Here is a 20,199-nt window from a genome sequence, read left to right on the forward strand (position 1 = left end):
TTACAAAAATGATTCCCTTAACCTAACTGTAATGGCCTGTTTCAAACTTCATCCGTAACCTAAATTCTCTAAGCTATTGACACGGGTAGAGTTCTTCCTTTCACATTTATTTACAATTTTGCGCTTTGTTTGTCACTAAAGTGTAGCACATGAGAGATTTGCCTCCAAATGAGCTCACTCCTGAAGGGAAAGTAACCACTGTGTGATTTAAGGATAAAATACATAAATGTGTTGACAATGTGTACAACATACTACACCCTCCAGGGTTTAGAAATTTGAAGATTTAGTATTGCTACCAACCATATTTAGTTATGTGGTAACTGGAACCTGTAGTTCTCCTCCCACCAAGGAGACTTGCGTTCCTGGAATACACCTTTCCACTGGTCATCTGTCGCCACCTGGGAGCTCACGATAGGTGGGACTGAGGGGCCAATTACCTGGGGGCAGACCCCAACGACCTTCCTTGGGTTTCCGGTATAGCTTCTCTCTGGTGTGGGGGAGTATTCAAGGGGCCTATGCCTGGAAAAATCAGTGGGCTGAGCAGCCAGCTCCTTCACTAACACTTACAACACTCTTATTTTGCATAAAAGCCTCCACAGAAGCTCCAATCTGAGCTACTGTGTCCATGTCGAACTTTCATGGTGCATTAATGAACTTTTGGTAGAGTTCAATATTATTCAGATATTATTCAAGTTTTAATGGTTTAAAATGAAAGATTTTCTTTATGTATAAACTATTTTTATTATTCATCAATATTTTTAGTGTTTATACATTGAAATAAAATAACAAAAGAGGTTTAATCTAATTACTCTAGTCATTTACAAAATGAGTCCTGCTGAACACTTCTGACTGGTTAGCTTCAAATATAAAACAGTCAGTCCACTGTGCTCAGTGAAATAATACGAAGCATTGGAATTTATTAATGCTGTATCACATTCTTTGTAGAAGATTAAACCAAGAACATATCAATAAAAATTAATCAAATAAAACTGCACCTAATTTTCATTGATGTTTAATTAAGAAATCAATCTCGTCATTTCCACTAAAAAGGACATTTCACTGAAATATTCAAGCTGACAACAACATATACAAGTGCATATGCACAATGCTGAATGACAAAAGGAAGAGAAATTCATGTCAGCCAAAGACAATACTAATTCTTCATTAGGAAATCATAAAAAAGTACACAGTGAAGAAGACAGGAAAATTTCTTAACCTAGCACACTGTATGGTGTTCAATGAGAACAATTGTAAAAAAAAAAAAAAAAAAAAAAAAAAAAAAAACAAAAAAAAAAAAAAAAAAAAAAAAAAAAAAAAAAAAAAAACAAGCAATTTATTTTACCTTTGAATAAAGGTTATACAACCATCTTGCATCAGATTCACTCTGGCCAAAATACTTTGGTTCTGCCTTGACTTCTAAGAAAGAATCTGCAAATGAAGAGGCTGCACCTGTGTTGTCAATGAGACCCTCCTCCCGATTCCCCTTTTCTTTGATTAACAGCAATGATGATGAACATGAATTGGATCTTAAAAATATAAATATGACTTTTCTTTTTATAGTCCCTTAGGTTGCTGTTGCTTTTTTTTCATAGATTTTGCATACAAGTTCATAATAATTATCTCCACATCAAGTGCAACTTACTCTGGGATGCAAAACACTAACAAATCTGTCAGTGCAACTGACCATCGTCTCTGATGAGTGACTTTGCTTCTGCATTTTGACACTTGAAAAACACTAATTTGGCATTCAGAACCAATGAATGTGATTTGCAGATTACAAGACACAAATATAACATTCAGTGTAAAAGAACAATATCTACCCTCCATGAGTGCTCACATATATTATAAATCTACAAGAGAAAAACTTTTAACACTGTGTGGAAGAATGATGTCTTTCTTCCATTTAACACATCCATTCTAAGATGGACCTAATGAAAAAAGACTTCTTGGGAACCAAGTACATATACAGCATACGACTTCCTTCCAGTATGAGTTTTAACACACTTTTTGAGACACCTTCATTCAAAACATCTCCTTTGCCATGCAGGAGACATGAATGGCTTCTCTCCAATATGGGTCCTCATAAGGATTTTAAGAGCAGAGGAACACTGAAGACCTATACAGAATTCAGTACATTTAATTGCCCGCTAAATATTTTGAGTTTTCATGATTTATCTCAAAGCACTTGAAGTTGTCTGACATTTTTGACATTAGGACTGGAGAATGTCCTCTCTCTCTACAACGATTTCTATTGTGTCCTTTGACAACTTCAGAATTTAAAAAAAACTTTTATAAAAATTAAAAATTATTTTTTGAAACCCCAGGATTTTCTTACTGTTAATCATGTCTACAAAAATAAAAGCAAGAGACCCAAACACGAAGGAAATCCTACAAGGAATAGAAAAATATATTTCTAGTGGAGGAGGGGAGGGGATGGGAGGGAGATGGAAGAGGGAAGGGGAAACAGAGGGAAATGAGAAGGGGGCAGGGAGGGGGGGATGGAAGTGGAGGGAAGGGGGAAGGGTTATTTAGAAGACAGAATTTACCTAGTCAAAGAAGTTGTGAAAAATCCGAAGAGTTTCTGACAAATCCTGAGGTACTGGGCAAGGTGTCACTGTAGGGTCACTAGAGGTTACTCCTGACCTACTGATCATGTAAGGTTGTAATGTCACCAGAATTGAGTGACCAGGCAAAATTTCAAGCCTATCGGACGAAGGGGACAGGTAGAAAATTAGTTGCAAGATTTGAGGACAGACAGATGCATGAGTCAAGTTCAATGAAATCATATCATAAAAACTACTTAGACAGAGATCAAGTATATAGTTTCTGTCTAGTGTGAAATTTCGTGTCTTCTGAGATGAATTGGTTGAGAAAAACTCTGACATACAGAGTAAATGAATGGTTTCTCTCTGGCTTATGTTACTCTTAATTTTCAATTTATATCAGGGGTGCAATGGGGCCCAGCCTGCAGTCTATGGTTGCACCTTTATATCTCTCTGGCTTATGTTACTCTTAATTTTCAATTTGCATATATCAGCGGTGCAATGGGCCCGCCCCACCCTGGGGCTCTCATGTATGAGTCCTCATGTGTACTTTGAGATTACCTTGAAGAGAGAAACTTCTTTGACATACAGAGCAAGTATATGGTTTCTCTCCTGTATGAGTTCTCATGTGATTTGTGAGAGAAACTGATTCATAAAAACTTCTTTGACATACAGAGCAAGTATGGGGTTTCTCTCCTGTATGAGTTCTCATGTGTTTTTTGAGATAACTTTGAAGAGAAAAACTTTTTTGACATATAGAGCAAGTATATGGTTTCTCTTCTGTATGAGTGCTCATGTGTTCTGTGAGAGCACTTGATTGAAAAAAACCTCTTTGACATAAAGAGCAAGTATATGGTTTTTCTCCTGTATGAATTCTTGTGTGTTTTATAAGACCATTTGATTGAGAAAAACTTCTTTGACATATAGAGCAAGCATATGGTTTCTCTCCTGTATGAGTTCTTGTGTGTTTTGTGAGATCACTTGATTGAGAAAAACTTCTTTGACATATAGAGCAAATATATGGTTTCTGTCCTGTATGAGTTCTCATGTGATATTTGAGATTAGCTGATTGAGAAAAACTCCTTTGACATGTAGAGCAAGTATATGGTTTCTCTCCCGTATGAGTTCTCATGTGATATTTGAGTTTAGCTGATTGAGGAAAACTTTTTTGACATATAGAGCAAGTATATGGTTTCTCTCCCATATGAGTTCTCATGTGTTTTATGAGAGCACCTGATTCATAAAAACTTCTTTGGCATACAGAGCAAGTATATGGTTTCTCTAATCTATGAGTTCTCATGTGTTTTGTGAGAGCACCTGACTCATAAAAACTTCTTTGACATACAGAGCAAGTATAAGGTTTCTCTCCTGTATGGGTTCTCATGTGTCTTTTGAGATGACTTTGATAAGAAAAACTTTTTTGGCATATAGAGCAAGTATATGGTTTCTCTCCTGTATGAGTTCTCATGTGGGATTTCAATTGGTGCATCTGTGAAAATGTCTTTTGGCATTCATTACAAGTTATTTGCTTCCCTGCCGTGCTGCTTCTACCCAAATGTCTATTTTCTTCTGCAATACAGATCTTTCTGCTTTCATCATCACAGCTTGGAGAGCTGTCGTCCTCGTTCTTAATGGATTGGGATGAACAGTTCATGTCAAATTCACTACTGTATATAAATTCTGGTTCTGCTTTTATTTCTAAGGGGTCTGTAAACGAAGAGCCTTCACCTGTGTTTTCAATAAGACCCTCCTCCTCTTCTTTGATTAACACCAATGACAATGTTTTTTCCGCTGCCATTTTCACAGGATGTTCTATGTACAATACTCAATCCTAGTTAGGAGCTGATGATATTTTCCTGTTTGGAATAGTACTCTGAAATGAAATAAACTATCTGAGAAAAACATGTTCTGAGTAGCACCATTCATAACAATTCTAAAATAAGCATACTCAGGGAAAACAAATACATATCACAATGCAATGATCATCTGGACAAAATTTGTCTTAAAAGAAATAAAATATCATCCTTGGATTTGTTCGGAATCAACAAATTTATTCAGGCTAAGTTAGTTGACAATTCTACTAGATTTTGCTTTACCACAAATTCCTGACTTACTCTGATTTTGACAATCAAATGAACAGCATCTTTCCTTCAGGAGTTGGGAGTATTATAAACCTAGTATTTGTTTTATACTAACTAGTATAAAACAAATATTTGCATGTACCTTTCATGCCCATTAACTGGTTGACAAACCTACCAGCACTGAATTCTAAACATTCAATAACATCAAAATACTACATACATATGCATGCACATATAATACAGCCACATATATACCCTTTCAATACATATAGTACTTGCAGAACTTACATCCCAAACCAATAGACAATAAAGCCAGTTGGTCTCTATGAAATTAGACTGTTGCCACTTGTTATCCCAAATGGTGGAGGAGTGACAGAGCTTCTTCAAACACCAAGCCATTCCTTTTTTTGTCGCTGTCCAGTGCACACGGATGCTTGACAGCTCTTTGTTGCATTGGCCAGCAATCTTACTTTTTAGTTATCAATACATTTGTCTCCATTATTATGGAGTATCTATCCCGTCATAGCAGCGCAGCTTCATCAGCTTCAATGAACACAAGATGCTGTATTTCTTACCACAAACGACTAAGTGTTGAAATTGTTTTTTACAATCATACTGTCTGTTCTAATTGTAGGGGCATGACTGCTTCGAGTTTGGCTGTGATCAGTGTACAGATTGGTCTTATTAGGAGTAATAACAAGAGCAAGATTAGATATAAGCGTGTGGCTTCAGATGTGCAGGATAGTAGTGTAAGCACTCCTTCATTTTTGCCCAAGGATGTGGAAGTTTTTTCAGATACCAGATCTTGCAGTTTTACCAATCAGTGCGAGAAGGTAGATGAATTGCTTAAATTGTTACACAGTCTGATCCTTTGTAACTATAGAGATCTTGTAAATAGCCAGATCAAGGATTTAGCTGATGTTAAGGATTTGGCTAATCATGTTTATTCCTGCCCTCATGGTCCTGTTTTGGGTTCGCCAGTGAGCGATCCTGTCGCAAAAGAGTCAGTGCATTCAGTACCACACCATGCCACAAATAGTGGGAGTGTTCTCACTGGAGTGAATAGCAGGACCTTGGTTACCAGTCTCCCTTTCCCCTAGTATTCAGCTAGATGAGGATACTGATGTGGCTCTTGAAGGCGATAGGGAAGATCTGGGTAGGCCTAGGTCGGAAGACTATGTTACTGAGATTTTATTTCAGGCCATGCGATCGTGCATGTTATGGGATGGGCAAGCTCTCTGACTTGCAGTGGAATTATCGCCTATGCAGTATTTTGGATTCTGTGGGGTTAAGTTAGGGTCTGGCTCACATTGACATAAGCTTGATGGTTGGAATTATCCACCTAGACCACTTACTGTTCATTCTGAGTCAGGGGATAATTTGGTTTCTAGTGTGGGTAATAACCTTAATGTTGAGACTAGTTTTGGGAAGGTTAAAAAGAGCAGATCACATCAATGCATTAGATTTCTGCCTAATGTGAAGATAGTGTTGCTATTGGTAGGGAGAGGTGTGATGGTAATTGCTTCATAGCAAAGGAAGATAAAGGAAAGGAGAACGCATTTTCGAGAAGTTCGGCAGCAAGGAGGCGTTAGCGCAATGTGTTGGAGGTGCCTGTTATCATGATGGTTCTAGAATCGGCAGGAGTGTTGTGGATCTCGTCGGGACGTGAGAAACGCCGCGATTTCTGATGCAATACCTCGTCTAGATTCATCTAAGAAATTCTAGCAATCTCAGGAACCTGTGACGTTCGCCGTAGGCTCCGCCCCCAGAGCGCCGTATAAATGCGACGAACGAACTTTGGAGAGGAGTGATCGTAGAAGGAAGAGATCGTAAAAGAGAGAGATCACCAGTTAGTAAGAGCCACAGATCAGATTGTCAGTGAGAGATCAGCAGCAGTAATCGTCAGAGAGAGACTAGAGACGAAGGAACTGACGAAGTATCAATCAAAAGAAGAGTTGTTCGAGAGTTTTGGATATTGGTCTAGTCGTCTTCAGGAGTGGACGGCCGTGTTTTCTAGACGTCGAGCAGACTTCAGAGAAGAAAAGGTCCTGCTACAGGTTTTGGGGATTTCCTGCCTTTCAAGTAGACTAGTTTCTGCAATACGGAGTCAAGAGGATGACTGCAATTGCCGCTCTACTTTTGGAGAAGCCATCGCTAAGAGTCACTAAACCCTCCCGCAAGTATTTGAATTGCCTCACTGTTCCCCCAGTTCATGCAGTGTAAGATTCTATCTTTTTATGTAAATAGGAGATACCATTCTGCATTTACCTTTGTTAGTAAGCTTGTAAATAAACCTTTGTTGTGTTAGTGTTTCTTTCTATATTCATTCCCCCAGTTTCAACTGTTTGTGTTGATATATTTTTTTTTTATTTCATATCGAACCTGAAGCGGACCTCTCTCAGAGGCTGTAACATTGTGTCGACCTTTAACCAGGATATTTCGACACCGTAACATTGTCTCTGAGATCTCAGAGTCCGTAACATTGTGGCGACCTTGCCTAGGCTATCAATACTTTAACAGTTTGAAACAGGGAGGATATAGAAAGAACCAGAATGAGTGAGATGGTGAAAGAGTTTATTGAGTCGGGTAAGCTACTAGGTTTAGAGGGGAATGATCTCCGTGAGTATGTTGAGAAGAAAGAAAGAAAGAAAAGTATGAGAGAGATGAAAGAGCGGCTGAGAGAGAAGTAATGAAAATGCAGCAAGAGAAAGAGAGAGAAGCAATGAGAATGCAGCAAGAGAGAGAAATGTTGGTAATGCAGCAGGAAGAGAGAGAGAAAGAGCGTATGCATGAGCAGGAAGAAAGAGAAAAGGTACGCATGCATGAGCAGGAAGAGAGAGAGAGAAAGCGTATGCACGAGTTGGAAATCGCTCGGTTAAGACAAAGCACTCTTAACAGTCAGTCAGGCCAGAACGAAAACGAAACTGATAGGTTAGGTATGAGTGCAGTGTTGAAATTAGTACCAAAGTTTGATGAGGAAGATGTTACAACATATTTCATGTGTTTTGAGAAGTTAATGGAAAGAGTAGGTTCTCCTAAAGAAATGTGGACTTTATATTTGCAGTCAGTTTTGAGTGGTAGGGCGCTTACTGTGTATAGTTGCACGTCTAAGGAGGAATGTGATAATTATGATATTGTGAAAGAAACTGTTCTTAGCATGTACAGGTTAGTACCGGAGGCGTACCGTAAGAAATTTAGAAATTTGAGAAAGGATGAAAATATTACGTATGTAGAATACGGTAAGAAGTTAGACAGGCTGTTTTTTGATTGGTTAACTTCTGCTAAAGTTGATGATTTTGATTGTTTGAAGAACTTAGTGTTGTTAGAAAACTTCAAAGATAACGTATCCCCTGAGATTAAACTTTATATAGAGGATAGGCGAGAAGTATCTTTTGCAGGAGCAACTAGGTTAGCTGACGAATATAGTCTAACTCATAATTTGAGTGTTAGTAAGAAACGAAATGATCCTTCGTCTGGTAGAATACAAAGCAGTAAAGGTTTCAGTCCTAGTAATAGCAATGCGAGTAAAAGTGACTATTCCTGTTATACATGCGGAAAACCTGGTCATACGTCTAAGGTTTGTAAGAGTAGAATGGCATATAGTGGCTCAGAATTAACTTGTTTCCGATGTAATGGGAAAGGGCATTTAGCGAGGAATTGTGCAGTAGAAAGGCAAGGGACGGTAAGAAAAGAAAAAAACCAGTGTCTCTAGTTAACCTTTCGTCAAGTAGGAATGATGTGATGAGAGAAACTAGGAAATTTTTTTGTGAATTTCTGTCGGAAGGCGTAGTTTCCTCTCTTGGAGGAGTAGATTCGAGAGAAGTGGTCTTGCTTCGAGACACAGGGGCCGCTGTATCACTGATAAGGAGTGAGTGTGTGCCGAACAGGGCAGAAATCAATATGGAAGAGAAAGTTATGTTAGGTGGATTTCCTAACACTTGTGTTCTTTGTCCTTTGTTGAAGTTGAATTTAGAAAGTCAGGTAGTGTCAGGAGAAGTAAAACTTGCAGTTGTGGACAGTTTGCCCATCGAAGGCGTTGACATTATTGTCGGTAACGACTTAGCTTTATCCAAGAATGTGAATCCTGTTGTGAGGAATATTCCAGTGCCTGAAATGGTAGTAACTAGGTCGGGTTTAGATACAGACGTAGACTACGGTCATAATTTGTTCGTGGATTCGAACCTGAGTGAGTTCGTGGATTCGAACGAGTGTGATAGAGATAGTGAGGTTGATCTTGGCATGAATGTGGCTGAGAGACCTAACTCTATCGTTGACAGTGAGAGCCAAGGGGAAGGCGTAGCTGTCGAGAGTAACGTAGTAAATGCACCAGTATCTAGTACTAGTTACGGTGATGAATTAGGCTCTAATGTTTTGGATAAGGATGAGCTAGTCAAGTTGCAGAGAGAGGATGAGACACTAACCCGAATTTTTGAATGTGAGCTGGATGATGATCTCGAGGATGTGTAAGGAAACTTCTTGTGTAAAGGACGAAGTTTTGTGTCATGTTCATCCTAAGTCAGGTAGTGAAGGGAGAATCACAGGAAAATTAGTAGTTCCTAGGAAGCTTCGTGAACTAGTTTTGAAGTTAGCACACGATGAGCTAGGACATTTGGGAGTAAATAAAACTTTCAAGTGTACTAGTAGGGCGTACTTTTGGTCTAAGATGAAAAATGATGTGTGTTTTAAGAGGTTTGCTTTAAGCTGTTCTGAATATCAAATTGCCGGCAAACCGATTCAAGTAATTCCCAGAGTTCAGGTGTGTAATATTCCTTCAGTAGGCGAATCTTTAGAGAATGAATTTATAAATATGTTCGGAACTTTGCCTAGAAGTAAGGGTAGAGATGATTGCATAACTAATCTTGAGTATTATAAAAACAATCTAAGAGATGTTTGGCAACTAGCGGAGGAGAACGGAAGCGCTTGGCACTTAGCGAAAGAAAACCTGAACGGAAGTCAAGGGGGAACTGAAGGAAAGCTTGATCTGAGATCAAACAAGAGAAGTTTGTGTGTAAGAGATAAAGTTTTAGTACTAGTCCCGAGAGAAAGTCCATTTTTACCTTATAAGTATGAAGGTCTTTATTCAGTGTTAGAGGAGAAGGGAAATATACATTATAGAATTAATGTGGGTAAGTGTAGAGCAAAGGCAATGAATGTAAATTTGCTTCAGAATTATAAACAACGCCCCGTGCCGTGGCCTCCGCCCGTGTAACAGTGTTACTGAGTGAGATTAGTTTTGAGAAAAACTCAAGAGGTGTTTTAGTATTTATAAGTTTTAATCATAGTTCAGAAAACGGAAAAAGTAAGAGAGAAGGATAATGTTATAGTTAGTAGCCTCTACAGATTTTTCTCAGAATGAGTAGACTAATAACCGTTTTCTGTTTTGGCACGAGTGGTTGAGTGGATGAAAAGTATTGAAGCTTTATGCAGAATTGTTTCCCCGCTGCTTAATTCTTGCTTCTCTTTAGAAAAAAAAAAAAAAAAAAAAAAAAATCAGTTGATTTCATTTTTTTTCTCTTTTGGGGGGCGTGTGATGGTAATTGCTTCATAGCAAAGGAAGATAAAGGAAAGGAGAACGCATTTTCGAGAAGTTCGGCAGCAAGGAGGCGTTAGCGCAATGTGTTGGAGGTGCCTGTTATCATGATGGTTCTAGAATCGGCAGGAGTGTTGTGGATCTCGTCGGGACATGAGAAACGTCGCGATTTCTGATGCAATACCTCGTCTAGATTCATCTAAGAAATTCTAGCAATCTCGGGAACCTGTGACGTTCACCGTAGGCTCCGCCCCCAGAGCGCCGTATAAATGCGACGAACGAACTTTGGAGAGGAGTGATCGTAGAAGGAAGAGATCGTAAAAGAGAGAGATCACCAGTTAGTAAGAGCCACAGATCAGATTGTCAGTGAGAGATCAGCAGCAGTAATCGTCAGAGAGAGACTAGAGACGAAGGAACCGACGAAGTATCAATCAAAAGAAGAGTTGTTCGAGAGTTTTGGATATTGGTCTAGTCGTCTTCAGGAGTGGACGGCCGTGTTTTCTAGACGTCAAGCAGACTCAGAGAAGAAAAGGTCCTGCTACAGGTCTTGGGGATTTCCTGCCTTTCAAGTAGACTAGTTTCTGCAATACGGAGTCAAGAGGATGATGGCAATTGCCGCTCTACTTTTGGAGAAGCCATCACTACAAGTCACTAAACCATCCCGCAAGTATTTGAATTGCCTCACTGTTCCCCCAGTTCATGCAGTGTAAGATTCTATCTTTTTATGTAAATAGGAGATACCATTCTGCATTTACCTTTGTTAATAAGCTTGTAAATAAACCTTTGTTGTGTTAGTGTTTCTTTCTATATTCGTATCCCCAGTTTCAACTGTTTGTGTTGATATAATATTTTTTTTATTTCATATCGAACCTGAAGCGGACCTCTCTCAGAGGCCGTAACATTGTGCCGACCTTTAACCAGGATATTTCGACACTGTAACATTATCTCTGAGATCTCAGAGTCCGTAACAAGAGGAAGGTTGTTCTGGGCAGGGTGAAGTTGTCTTCTGTAGAAGCCCTTTGTGCCCTGGCTAGTGGAGAGGTGTCTCAGTTTGGGTTGCAGCAGACTGAGTCATCCTTACAGCCCTTGGTTGCTAGTTCTTCGTCAGTTGGGGTGGAGGAATCTCAGGAGATGATTGTTTCTGACAGAGAAGGGGATGATCAGAACTCAGTTCCAGCCTTACTGAATATTGCAGAGACAGCTGTGGATGGAGAGTTAGCCTCAGTGGGAATGTATAAGGGTATGCAGGAGTTTGTTATGGAACTTTTCCCTGAGGCTATAGCTCTTTCGATTCAGGCTAAATGGTGTTCTTAAGGTCAGGCATCCAGGTTTGTTAGGGGAATGTCAGAGGAAGCATCACCTTTTTCCCTTCCGCATTAGAACCTTCATGAGATTGTTGAAACATTGCTATTGATAGGACAATTACCAAGGTTTTAGAGGGTAAGCCAGCTATTCTCATCTCTGCTTTGACATCCAGGATTAAATATTTTAGTTTCAGATTCCTCATGTTCAGCTTAGACCTTGAACGAGAATATGACTAATGTGTTATCCGCTTCTGGTAAGTCTTTGAGGGCTCAGGTTGGGATTTTGGCGGATGATTGTTCAAAGTTGGATGGGGCATTTGGATGGGGCATTTGTTACCATGATGGAGATTGTTAATTCTTTAGTTTGGGCCTTTGTAGGGGGCAAACCTTTAGGGAAATAGGGGCCATCTCCTTAGCAGGTAGCAAATGGGGGAAGTTAGGGCTGTACGCATTGGAGTTTGGTAATCCTAAAAAGTGGAACAATGGGTCATCCAAGCCCTCAAGGAAGGGTATATGGTTCTCTTGGAGTCTGTACCACCGCTGTTGAATACCCCTATTCAATTCGACAGTTATTCTCCCACTTCAACCAAAGGAAGAGTTGTAGAGGCTGAGATAAATTCTTTAGTAATGAAGAGAACAGTGGAACCACCTCCACTTCCATCGAAGGGGTACTACAGTCTGATGTTCATTGTCAGGAAAGTAATGGGAGGTTGGAGACATATTACATATCTCTCTCATCTTAACCCTTAAACGCCGACTGGACGTATTTTACGTCGACATTTTTTGTCTCTCGGGTGCCGACTGGACGTATTTTACGTCGACATACAAAAGTTTTTTTTTAAATTCGCGGAAAAATACTTATAGGCCTACCAGCCTAAAACTTTTGAATCACGCGCCTTGGGGGATGCTGGGAGTTCACGGATCAAGGCCTTGTTTTGTTTTGAAGCGTGACCCAAGTGCGCATGCGCGATATCCCTTCTTCTCGCTCCAGCCAGCATCAGTAGCGCATCATCCGAGAGCGATCTTTCGTCAGAAGCGTGTTTTTCTGGACTTGTGCGAGACTTAGAGTATTTGTGTTGCTACAGGACATTCCTAGATATGTCTCAACGACGTGTGGACCGCAAAAAGCACGTTTTACCCGTCGGAAGGGATCGTGTAAGGCGAGTTTTGGACCTGGATGCTGACCGAAAAGGTCAAAATACGCATTTGTAACATAAAAATCTTACAGTCTAGTAATATTCAATCATTTATCTTCACTTTAAAACATATTGCAAGTCTCTAGAACAATATCTCGATTTATGGTGAATTTTTGAAAAAAAAAAAAAAATTTTCCCTCCGCGCGCCGATTTTCGGCCGAAAATCTCCGAAACGCGTAGGTAACATTCTCCTAATATTTGTGCCTTTTCATATTACGCTTTTTTTAGAGGTTTATATATGGAGATGTGCGCAAAAACATGGACAATATAACAAAAAATATTGGAAGGCTGTAGCATTTCTCATTTTTGAAATATTTGCATATAAAGTACGATAAATAGGAAAAAAACTTCGATCGGTCAACTTTGACTCAACCGAAATGGTCGAAAAACGCATTTGTAACATAAAAATCTTACAATCTAGTAATATTCAATCATTTATCTTCACTTTAAAACATATTGCAAGTCTCTAGAACAATATCTCGATTTATGGTGAATTTTTGAAAAAAATATTTTTTTTCCCTCCGCGCGCCGATTTTCGGCCGAAAATCTCCGAAACGCGTAGGTCACATTCTCCTAGTATTTGTATTTGTGCCTATTCATATTACGCTTTTTTTTAGTTTTATATATATGGAAATGTGCGCAAACACATGCACAATATAACAAAAAATATTGGAAGGCTGTAGCATTTCTCATTTTTGAAATATTTGCATATAAAGTACGATAAGTACGAAAAAAACTACGATCGGTCAACTTTGACTCAATTGAAAAGGTCAAAAAACGCATTTGTAACATAAAAATCTTACAATCTAGCAATATTCAATCATTTATCTTTATTTTAAAACAAATTGCAAGTCTCTAGAACAATATCTCGATTTATGGTGAATTTTTGAAAAAAATATTTTTTTTCCCTCCGCGCGCCGATTCTCGGCAGCGAATCTCCGAAACGCGTAGGTCACATTCTCCTAGTATTTGTGCCTTTTCATATTACGCTTTTTTTAGAGTTTTACATATGGAAATGTGCGCAAAAACATGCCCAATATAACAAAAAATATTGGAAGGTTGTAGCATTTCTTATTTTTGAAATATTTGCATATAAATTACGATAAGTACGAAAAAAACTACGATCGGTCAACTTTGACTCAACCGAAAAGGTCAAAAAACGCATTTGTAACATAAAAATCTTACAGTCTAGTAATATTCAATCATTTATCTTTATTTTAAAACAAATTGCAAGTCTCTAGAACAATATCTCGATTTATGGTGAATTTTGAAAAAAAATATTTTTTTTCCCTCCGCGCGCCGATTCTCGGCAGCGAATCTCCGAAACGCGTAGGTCACATTCTCCTAGTATTTGTGCCTTTACATGTTACGCTTTTTTTTAGAGTTTTATATATGGAAATGTGCGCAAAAACATGCACAATATAACAAAAAATATTGGAAGGCTGTAGCATTTCTCATTTTTGAAATATTTGCATATAAAGTACAAAAAAAACTACGATCGGTCAACTTTGACTCAACCGAAAAGGTTCAAAAACAAAAAAACGCTATTTGTAACATAAAAATCTTACAATCTAGTAATATTCAATCATTTATCTTTATTTTAAAACAAATTGCAAGTCTCTAGAACAATATCTCGATTTATGGTGAATTTTTGAAAAAATATTTGTTTTCCCTCCGCTCGCCGATTCTCGGCAGCGTAGGTCACATTCTCCTAGTATTTGTGCCTTTTCATATTACGCTTTTTTTAGAGTTTTATATATGGAAATGTGCGCAAAAACATGCCCAATATAACAAAAAATATTGGAAGGTTGTAGCATTTCTTATTTTTGAAATATTTGCATATAAATTACGATAAGTACGAAAAAAACTACGATCGGTCAACTTTGACTCAACCGAAAAGGTCAAAAAACGCATTTGTAACATAGAAATCTTACAATCTAGTAATATTCAATCATTTACCTTCATTTTAAAACAAATTGCAAGTCTCTAGAACAATATCTCGATTTATGGTGAATTTTTGAAAAAAAAATTTTGTTATAATACAATTAAGTTTGTTCATACTTACCTGTCAGATATATATATAGCTGTATTTTCTGACGTCCGACAGAATTTCAAAACTCGCGGCACACGTAGTGGGCGGCCAGGTGGTAGTACCCATGCCCGTCGCTGGGAGGCGGATATCAGGAACCATTCCCATTTTCTATTCATATTTTATCCATGCCACTGTCTCCTGAGGGGAGGAGGGTGGGCACTCTAATTATATATATCTGCCAGGTAAGTATGAACAAACTTAATTGTATTATAACAATAACATTTTGTTCATGAAACTTACCTGTCAGATATATATATAGCTGAATCCCACCTTCGGATGGTGGGAAGAGACAGAATAGGATTTTTAGGAAACTTAAGTAGATGATGTACATCTTGGTTCCTTACCTGTTAGCAAAGTAGACTCTGTGATTACTGTCACTTAAGCCTGCTTCTGCTTTAATCAGAGTTGCCAGCCAGGTGGAGACCTGTAGTGCTGGTGCGCTCTGGATGCTCTGTCAACGGGGACGTGACCTCAACGTGACAAGACCATCGAGCCAAACATATGAGGGCTACGAAGCAACTGACCACCACCTGACCAACTAACCAAAAAACCCCTGACAGTTAATCTAAAGAATGGGAGATTTTCACAGAAGATCTCACCATCAACCAAAAACACAACAATAAAACTAACCTATTCTAAGCTAAGGGATAGGGAGAGAGCTACCTTCAGCCCCCAAAACTGTGTCCGCAGAAATGTATGGCCCCAAAGAACTACAGTTCTCGTAAATCGTTCTCACATCCCGAAGGTAATGTGAGGCGAATACGGAATTGCTCCTCCAAAAGGTGCTATCAAGGATATCCTTGATAGACATATTCCTTTGGAAGGCAAGAGAGGTAGCTACGGCTCTGACTTCGTGAGCTTTCACTTGTAAGAGGCTCAAATCAGTCTTCTGGCAAGATGAATGAGCCTCTTTAATGACGTCCCTCAGAAAGAAAGCCACAGCATTCTTTGACAAAGGCAATTCTGGTCTTTTCACCGAGCACCAGAGATTACCTGAGGGACCTCTTACCTCTTTAGTTCTGTGAATATAGAACTTGAGAGCCCTGACAGGGCACAGGGCTCTCTCTGGTTCTTGACCCACGAGACTCGACATACCTTTGATCTCAAAGCTCTTGGGCCAAGGGTTAAACGGGTTCTCATTCTTAGCCAAGAAAGTTGGACTCAACGAGCAGACAGCGTTGTCCCCCTTGAAGCCCACTTGGCTACTGAACGCTTGGATTTCACTAACTCTCTTCGCCATCGCCAGAGAAGTTAGAAAAGGCGCTTTCTTCGTCAAGTTCCGTAGAGACGCTTCGTGGAGAGGCTCAAAAGGACTTGACATTAAATGTTTAAGAACCACATTGAGGTTCCAAGAAGGCGGTCTCGCTTGTGGAATCTTGGTGGTTTCAAATGATCTCAAGAGGTCGTGGAGATCCTTGTTGTCAGAGAGGTCCAGTCCTGTGTCGAAAAACGGCCGAAAACATACTTTTATATCCCTTAATGGTCGGGACTGCCAATTTTTGCACATTTCGTAGGAAAAGCAATAAATCGGCTATCTGGTTCACAGAGGTCGTGGAAGAGGAAATTCCTTCCTTTCTGCACCATGCCCTGAAGGAGGCCCACTTTGATTGTAAACAGCTCTTGAAGAGGCTCTTCTAGCATTAGTGATTGCTCTCGCAGCTGCTTTCGAAAAACCTCTCGCTCTGGCCAACTTTTCGATAGTCTGAACGCAGTCAGATCCAGAGCGGAGAGGTTTTGGTGATACCTTTCGAAGTGAGGCTGTTTGAGTAGATCTCTCCTCCAGGGCAACGTCCTTAGGAAGTCCACAAGGAATGTCATGACCTCTGTGAACCATTCTCTTGCTGGCCACATCGGGGCGATCAGGGTCAACCTTGTCTCTTCTGAAGCTGCGAACTTCCTCATGACTTCCCCCATGATCTTGAATGGAGGAAAAGTGTAAAGGTCTAGGCCTGTCCAACTCCAGAGCAATGCATCCACCGCAATTGCTCCTTGATCCAGGACCGGGGAGCAATACAGAGGAAGCCTCTTCGTCCTCGACGTCGCGAACAGGTCGACTAGAGGACGTCCCCACAACTTCCATAGTTGCTGACACACTTCTTGGTGTAAGGTCCACTCTGTTGGCAGGATTTGATCTTGTCGACTGAGAAGGTCCGCTCTGACGTTCTGTACCCCTGCGACGAATCTCGTCAGAATCTTGATCTGTTTCACATCTGCCCATAGCAGAACTTCCCTTGCCAGGTGAAAAAGGGATCGGGAGTGAGTTCCTCCCTGATTCTCCAGATATGCAAGGGCTGTGGTGCTGTCCGAGTTGACTTGGATGACCTTGCCTGTCACTTTGTCTTCGAAGAACTGCAGCGACAGGAAGATCGCTGCTAATTCTTTCACATTGATGTGCCAGGCTACCTGTTCCCCTCTCCAGGAGCCTGACACTTCCTCCCCTCCTAGTGTTGCTCCCCAACCGGAAATGGAAGCGTCTGAAACAAAACACACTAGGTCGGGGCTCAGAAGATTTAGGGATAAGCCCTCTCACAACTTCTGAGGGTCGAGCCACCATCTTAAGTGGCTTTTTACTGTATTTGAGATCTTCAAGATCGCATTCAGATCCTCCTTGGCTTTCCATTCTTCCGCTAGGAAAAATTGAAGAGGCCTGAGGTGCAGTCTTCCCAAGGAGACAAACTTTTCCAGCGAGGAAATGGTGCCCAGCAGACTCATCCATTCCCTCGCCGAGCAAGTCTCTCTCCCTAGGAAGGCTGAGACTTTCTCTAAGCCTAGACGCTGACGTTCCTGGGACGGAAATGCCCGAAAAGCCATGAATCCATCTGAATCCCCAGATACACGATGGACTGTGTCGGGGTCAGATGTGACTTTTCGGAGTTGACTAAAAGTCCCAGGGACTTTGCTAAGGCTAAAGTTGACTGAAGGTCCTTCAGACATTTTCCTTTCGACGACGCTCTGATCAACCAATCGTCGAGGTATAGGGATATTCTGATCCCTGAAGAATGTAACCACCTCGCTACATTCTTCATTATTACGGTAAAGACCATCGGGGCCGAGCTGAGACCGAAACAAAGGGCTCTGAATTGCCATACTCTGTTTCCTAAGACGAATCTCAGGTACTTCCTTGAAAGAGGGTGGACGGGGACATGAAAGTACGCGTCTTGCAGGTCTAGGGACACCATCCAGTCGCCAGGTCTCAAGGCTCCTAGCACTGACTGAGACGTCTCCATCTTGAACTTGCTTTTTTCTACAAAAAGATTGAGCCTGCTTACATCCAGGACTGGGCGCCAACCCGACGACTGCTTCGGTACCAGGAAAATCCTGTTGTAGAAGCCTGGTGACCCCAGGTCCACGACTTGCTCCACCACTCTTTTTTCGATCATCTGATCTAAAAGATCGAAAAGGATGCGTTTCTTCTCTCCCTGATAAGACGGGGAAAGGTCTCTGGGAGTTGATGTTAGAGGAGGAGGATGCAAAAAGGGGATCTTGTACCCTTGTTCTACGATCTTGAGAGTCCAAGGGTCCGCCCCTCTCTGCCTCCATGCATCCGCAAAAAACTTCAGTCTGGCCCCGACTGGCGTCTGAAGGACATGTTCTTCATTTGGTTGACTTAGGTTTAAAGGAAGCTCTTCCTCTTGAAAGTCCTCTCCCTCGAGGAGCTGCTCTCGAGGGAGGAGCTCCGCGAAAGGGTTTAACTTTCTTCGGAGGTCTCACAAACGATGATGTAGAAGGAACTGCTGGACGCCTCGAGGACTGTGCTAAAAGGTCCTGGGTCGCCTCCTCCTGCAAACTAGTCGCTAGATCTTTTACCATCGTCTGGGGGAAGAGATGGTCCGAAAGAGGAGAAAAGAGCAATTCCGCTTTCTGAGCGGGAGTAACCGACTTTGCGGTGAAATTACAAAGAAGAGCTCTTTTCTTAAGGAAAGCTGTTCCAAAGTGCGAAACTAGCTCTTCCGAACCATCCCTGACGGCCTTGTCCATACATGACAACACACTGGACAGCTCCCCCAGACTGAGAGAGTCAGGGCTTCTAGATTGAAGGTCCAGAACTCCCAAGCACCAGTCCAAGAAGTTGAAGACTCCCAATGTGCGCAGCAGTCCTTTCAAGTGGTGGTCTGTCTCCGTAGGAGTCCAGGACACCTTTGCAGCTGATAAGAGGGACCTCCTCTGGGCGTCCACTAAGCTGGAGAAGTCCCCAAGTGCAGACGAAGGAACCTTCACACCCACGTCTTCCTTGGTCTCATACCAAACGCCTCCTTTCCCGGCGAGTCTAGAGGGAGGAAGGGCGAAAGTCGTCTTGCCCTGATCCTTCCTTCGAGTCATGAAGTCCTGGAGCTTCTTGAAAGCCCTCTTGGTTGAAAGAAAAGTCTTCATTTCAAAAAACTCCGGTGTCTTGAATGACTTGGAAGACGAAAGTTGCGAGGGAGGAGACCTAGGAGCTGCCGGCTGAAACTTGTCCCCGAAGGACAAACGTAACAGCCGCACAAGAACCTTATAGTCCGAGACAGAAGAAACCAAAGGAGGTTCCTCTTCCACTGAGCTCGCTGGACTACTATGTTCCCCTTCTTCTCTAAGAGGAACCGGTGATCGTCCATCCGGAGAGGGCGTACGTCCAGCAGGTCTAGGCTTAAACAAAGACTTCCGCTGCTTAGAAGTTGACGCTTGAGGCACGGACTCGTCCTTACGATGATCCTTAACACTTGCAGAAGGAAGAACGTCTTGGGTGCGTCGAGCGTCCTGTGAAACGACGGAGACTGCCTTACTTCTAACTGAAGATGTCTTATGCTTCTTGATAGCACTACTTCTAAGAAACTCCTCATGGGGAGACACGTCTCTCTAAGCGTCCACACGAGCGTCCTGACGAGAGGCCTCAAAAGCGTCCCGCTTCTCGTGAAAAGCGTCTGCTGAGCGTCCTCGAAAGCGTCCTGCCTTGTTCGAAAAGCGTCCTGCTTAGAACGGAAAGCGTCCTGCCGAGCGTCCTCAAAAGCGTCCTGCTTCACGTAGAAAGCGTCCTGACGAAAGCGGAAAGCGTCCTGCTGAGCGCAAGCTATATCAGGAGAACGAGATCGGCGATGTTCCGAAGGCGGGGAAAGAGACGAACGAGGAGAGAGAGAAGGAGACTCCTTAGTCCTCTTGACGGGCAGCCTGACGTCCTTTCTCCACTTAGGCTCGACTGCTGCTGGGCGAGTCCTCTGAGCCATAAGGGTAGAAATCTGGTCCTGAAGGGACAAAAGAATATTCTTCGTAGGTGACGAACTAGAAGGGGCAGGACTGAACCTGCGAGAAGGCGAGGGGCGAGGGGACGCCTCCTTCCTTTTCACAGGTACAGCTACCTGCTTCTCGGGGATACGCGCCTGTGCGCGCAACCCAGCGTCATCGTCAGAAAAGATTTTACCTCTCTTCTGAGGAGGAAAAGCGTCATAAGCGTCCTCCAAAGAAAGCGGCGATGCAGGACG

The 20,199-nt window shown here is 41.5% G+C and overlaps 1 protein-coding gene across 1 annotated transcript in view; it reads right to left on the bottom strand.

Moving 5' to 3' along the window:
* Positions 1-2,951: 2,951 nt before the first annotated feature.
* Positions 2,952-20,199, bottom strand: part of LOC135213190 (zinc finger protein 501-like) — a 78,875-nt gene continuing 61,627 nt past the window's right edge. Inside the window, exon 2 of the mRNA XM_064247159.1 lies at positions 2,952-4,416. Coding sequence (XP_064103229.1) covers positions 3,070-4,341 — 1,272 coding nt within the window. The 5' untranslated portion in view covers positions 4,342-4,416 and the 3' untranslated portion in view covers positions 2,952-3,069. The remainder of the gene's footprint in view (positions 4,417-20,199) is intronic.

Source organism: Macrobrachium nipponense, chromosome 42 (assembly GCF_015104395.2).
Source record: "Macrobrachium nipponense isolate FS-2020 chromosome 42, ASM1510439v2, whole genome shotgun sequence".
Taxonomy (NCBI): Eukaryota; Metazoa; Arthropoda; class Malacostraca; order Decapoda; family Palaemonidae; genus Macrobrachium; species Macrobrachium nipponense.